The 5,236-nt window shown below is 42.5% G+C and overlaps 1 protein-coding gene across 1 annotated transcript in view; it reads left to right on the top strand.

The window, feature by feature from the left end:
* The window catches only part of LOC118414372 (D-aminoacyl-tRNA deacylase-like), a 28,057-nt gene that overhangs the window by 9,044 nt on the left and 13,777 nt on the right, over nucleotides 1-5,236 (top strand). Inside the window, exons 4-5 of the mRNA XM_035818397.1 lie at nucleotides 177-309; nucleotides 4,156-4,244. Coding sequence (XP_035674290.1) covers nucleotides 177-309; nucleotides 4,156-4,244 — 222 coding nt within the window. The remainder of the gene's footprint in view (nucleotides 1-176; nucleotides 310-4,155; nucleotides 4,245-5,236) is intronic.

Below are 5,236 nucleotides of genomic sequence, written 5' to 3'. Positions count from 1 at the left end.
AGTTTACACTGTACTGTGCTGTTCCATTTGCCCACAGTTTACACTGTACTGTGCTGTTCCATTTGCCCATAGTTCACGCTGTACTGTGCTATTCCATTTGCCCACAGTTTACTCAGTATGTGCTGTTCCATTTGCCCATAGTTCACGCTGTACTGTGCTGTACTATTTGCCCACAGTTCACCCTGTACTGTGTGCTGAAGGGAAACAAGCCCGACTTCCACCAGTCCATGGCAGCTGAGCAGTCCCAGGCCTTCTATGAAGAGTTCCTGCAACAGATGAGGAAAGCGTACCAACCTGACAAAATAAAAGGTACCGTACACAACGTGACAAGCTAAGATTTACTCACAGACATGCCTCAATATTTACATGTACATAGAGTTGTCAACATAGATTGAGTGAGACTGGAAAGGGTGTAATATGTGACAGTGATTTCCTCAAGCATTCTAACCACTGCACTAGTGACGATACCTACTTGAAATGTTTACATAAAGTTGTCGACTCAAAATGAGTGAGCCTGGAAAGGGTGTAATATGCTTAATGTCACAGTGATTTTCTCAAGCACTCTGACCATTACTCTATAACAAAATAAAAGGTACTCTACACATGACAAACTAAATGGTACTTGAATACCTACTTCAAATGTTTACATAAAGTTGTCAACTCGAAATGATGAGTGAGTCTGAAAAGGGTGTAATGTATATGCTTAATGTGACAGTGATTTCCGCAAGCACACTGACCATTGCTCTTGTGCAAACCTGTTGGGTTGGTTAATATGTACATGTAGGGTAACAAAGCTCATTGTCAATTGTCCACCTTTGACATAAATGTCAATGATACTATATAGCTAATTACTTCATTTAGGTATGGTGGCTTTGAAAAGGTGTCCTTTGACACCTGTTCCCATGCCCTCCATTTGTCATTGTATTCAACTCATATGGAGAATCCTAATAGATAAATAGCATGTCACCCCGTCGAAATCATAACTTACAGGTAAGTTGGCTATTTGTTTTTGTATGGGTACCTGATTGCTGTAAAAAAAAGCATGGCATGACAGGGTTGTTCATTGAATGGACTTTGCCCAAGAATACAGCTCTGTTGCAGTACAAAATGAAGCTGCCAGAAGGCCAAAAATCTGATTCTCTCCAGATTTGGCATATCAAAATTTCATGACAATCCTTCCGCAAGTCTTGAGCTATTTTCTCCTAAAACAGACAACTAACAAATAAGCAGACCTGGAAAATAACCTCGCTATTGGTGGTAACTTAGCAAATCAAATCCTTGATGGAAATGGTCCATGGTGTTGCCCAATCCTGTGTTTCTATTTCGTAATGTGGTTAACCCATAGAACATCCTGGAGAAGAAGTGAAAAGTATGCTGCCTAGCCGCCTGCAATTGATTGATTGATTGATTGATTGATTGATTGATTGTAGCCCATTCCTACCTCCTAGTGACATTGGACCCAAATGCCAGATTTGTCTGCCAAAATGAAGGAGCAGTTTTATTTTTGTCCATCATTTGGCCATCGATTCCATCCCTGACAGACTTTTGACAGAACCCTGGTTAAGTTACTCACGTATAGCACAAAGAAATCTACCCTTTGAGCCAACTTGTCGCACATTTCCGAGCCATGGAGATCAGGATGGTTGCTCCATGTTCTGGAGAATAAACTCTAAGCCAGGGATCTGATGTTACACAAGTGCAACACAATGTTACACAACATGTTTTCATTCCTATCCTTTATGAACGTAGAAAATTGTTACTGATAATTATCCTGTCCAAATCCATATGTATTGTCTGTGTGTTTGTCAGCATGGCTAGCCCTTTGTAATAGCCATAGGCTAGTTGGGCAGCCCTGGCTGTGTGTCCTGAACAGCCAAACCAATAAATAAAAATAAATACACAAGTGTAGGAGCAGGCAGAGGATGTTTGCCCTCCCCACTCTGCTTGTGGTTCGATTAGAGAATATACGCTAAATTTTATTCATTTTGGCATGTTTGCCTTCATTTTCTACATAGCATACAATACGTTATAATAAAATGTAATTAACTATTGCCTTTCTAGTATCTTTTCTGACGATTTTACTATTTTCTCCCCTTTGGAATTATCCTGCATTTTCATCTAAAATGTGGCCTCTCTAGTTTCATCATGTCATTCTGTCTAATGGGGATTGAGAGCCCTGGCATTAGTCAGACAGATCGCCCTCAGGAAGTATCATCAGCAATATAAATGCTTCTGTGATAAGCAGGATTCGTGACTGCTACCCCCGCATCTATGGACTTGCATTGCTTTGATCATAACATATTACAACCCAGCAGAGGGAGTCATGCAGACATGCAAACTTTTCCTCGACTTCCCTGTTGAGACAAAAATACTCTCTCCTCATGGCTTTACTAGGGGTGCCTAAGTACTGTAAATGCTGACATGTTCGCGGTGGATTAATGTTCGCGGTTTTTGCGGTGACCACTTTACCGCAAACTTAAAACCACCGCGAACATTTTTCTATTATGGTATTAGACTGCAGTCTATGGTGTTACCGCGAAATTAAAATCACCGCGAAAAGTCCTTTTTCCCGCTACCGCGAAATTAAATCCCCGCGAACCTAAATGCATTTCGGTACAATGTACTTAGCAATGTTACCAGTATACCAAACATGTTTGCTGATAAGGCTCTTAAGTATAGGCATACTGGGCATTCTAGTTAAAATGCAAGTACCTACCTATACGAATAAGATTGCACTGTAGCTGGTAGAATTGCTGTGTATTTGGTAAAAGTGCTCTGTATTTGATATAATTGCTTCATGTACTGAAATTGCACTGCATTCAGTATAATTGCAAAGTACATGTACACATGTACACCTAGGCACCCCAGTCTACAGTCATTACATGCTGCAAGTTATTGTCCTCTGTTTTGTGAGCGCATGGCATGTATGAAAACATGGTAAATGTACAACAAATTAGGATTTCAGCTCCCACAATTACAGTTTATATCATGCTGAGTATCTTAAACATTTCAAAGCCATGTATAGAACTGATCTATAATGGATCTTTAGAAGCATCCAACTTGGCACGTGCAGAGTGTCTTTTTGATTCTGCACTCAGGTAAAATTTGTTAGAACTTGCAATTGTGCAGGTAAGAGAAGAAAACTGAGTTTTGAGCCCTGCCTACAGAATGGATAAGGAATGCAATTAAGCAACAGGCGTGGGCTTGGCCCTCACTGGGACTGCCCCCAGTCAGAATTTCAATTTGTAGACCCGTATGGAATTTCATACGTACAGACATTATCGTGCAACCGCCGGCCCGGGGTCGTACTTAAGGTTTGATTCCGTCGTCCCCCCAGGTGAGGTCAGATAACAGGAAGAAATTGGGCAGGAGATGAACATTGTTAGACCCTGACCTTTAGCAGCTGGAGTGAACCGAAAGTGTTCCCCTTTCCTGGAACTTAGCAGCTAGAAGTTGAAGGACTTCTGCTGAGGAAAACATGCCTGAAATATAAAAGAGAACTCAGGGAATTTATTTTCAGATAAGGGTGGAAAGGGAGTGCAATTGTGCAGAAAGTTGACTTTGCTAGTAGGTTAACAGCCGGAGGGAATGAAAAGTTTTTCTTGACTTGGCTTGGAAAGCATGCCTAGACTTTATGAAGAGAATTCAGGATTCTGGCGCCAGTCATTTCAGATCGTTGTGAAGCATTAGGTAGAGAGAAAAACAGAGGTGTAAGAAAGAATGCATGGCTATGGTGGTAGTTTCTACACTATATACAATTAAACTTGTTCACAGAAGACAGCAGACAGGTGTTCAATATAGATAGGATTCTCAATGTTCGGGGTCTGTTGGAAAAAGTAATTCAAAGAACACTGGCAATGGCCTATTACAGGTTGGATGAGTTGCCACTGTAATTTTATTTCCAAATGCTTTGTTTGGATGGAGTGTGTTAGGACATCAAGGTGTGTGGTCTAATGGGTGAACCCACTGTACAGAGCCGCATGGAAGTGCGGTGTGAAGACTAGCCGACCGCTGCCTACCCCTGTGTCAGGGACCCCAGCAGCAGTATAATCAACTACTGGATACTACTACTACCGATTTGTTTCTAATGCATTCCAATGCTTTTTGTTCAGATGCAGCACATTTTTATAGAGCTTTCTTCCGCATGTTTTACAGATGGCAGGTTTGGAGCCTACATGCAGGTGAGTATACAGAACGATGGACCAGTTACCGTACAGCTGGAGTCACCTGTACAACAACAGAAGGTAGGAGGAGTTAGTCTGAAATAGCCTGGTACATTGTGTCCATCCTAGGGGTGGGTGCAGGTACAGAAAATTCAGGTACAGGTACGGTACAGGTCCAGAGGATTAGGTCCAGGTCCGGACCTGAACCAGGACCTAATTATCTGTGAACTTATCATACTCAAAACAATGGTACATTTTGCTACAAAGGATTCTGTTTGATGGAGTATTCGACGTCCATTGGCGTTTTAGAATCCCATCTTCATGTAAACAACACTAACTGCCTCTGTTTTAGGCCAAATTTGACTGTAGGAACTTGTACAAATGACAATCAACTCTCCTCTACTTAGCTCTTGTTATTTTCTTGGACCTGCAAGCCCCAAAACCCGTGACTGCCTGCCTGTATAATCTATTTATTTTCAAAACGGTCCAACATCAGGTCTACTGACTTTTTTCAGGTCCGTTTTTTCTGGACCAGTCCAACAAGAAAAAAAAAACGGTTTTGTACCAGTACACCGTACCCACCCCTAGTCCATCCTATTCTATGTTGTTGTTATTGTTATAGGGTGGGCCGACTACTACCTCTTTGCAGCCAGGGGCTGAATTGCGAGGAGCTTACAATAGATGGGGCTAAATTGCAAGGGTCTGGAGTGAGCTGCCATTTGGCGCCACTCAGGTGACCTCAATCTGACAGTAATTGCCCCAGGTGCGGCCATGGGAGGTTTTGGATCACTCGCACTGGGCAGGACCCCTACTCTGTAGCTCAGGTTCTGTCCTGGCACCCATCTACATCTAGATGTTTTACCTTTGGTCATCGTCTATTGACATGACATGACATGTACGTGTATAAGGAGCATTGTAACAGGGATTATCATATAGCCAGGCGCCGCGGACCAATCAGAAGGCCCCGTTCCACGTTGGTTATGACGCCGTAACACGTAGATTCAGGCCAGGCAGGTGGGTATCGCTCCCCTGATTGGTCCGAATGAATCGACACCGGCACCGGAGTCGATTTG

Source organism: Branchiostoma floridae, chromosome 1 (genome assembly GCF_000003815.2).
Source record: "Branchiostoma floridae strain S238N-H82 chromosome 1, Bfl_VNyyK, whole genome shotgun sequence".
NCBI lineage: Eukaryota > Metazoa > Chordata > Leptocardii > Amphioxiformes > Branchiostomatidae > Branchiostoma > Branchiostoma floridae.
The sequence above is the reverse complement of the archived record's forward strand: the minus strand, read 5'-3'. Positions and strand labels throughout refer to the sequence as shown.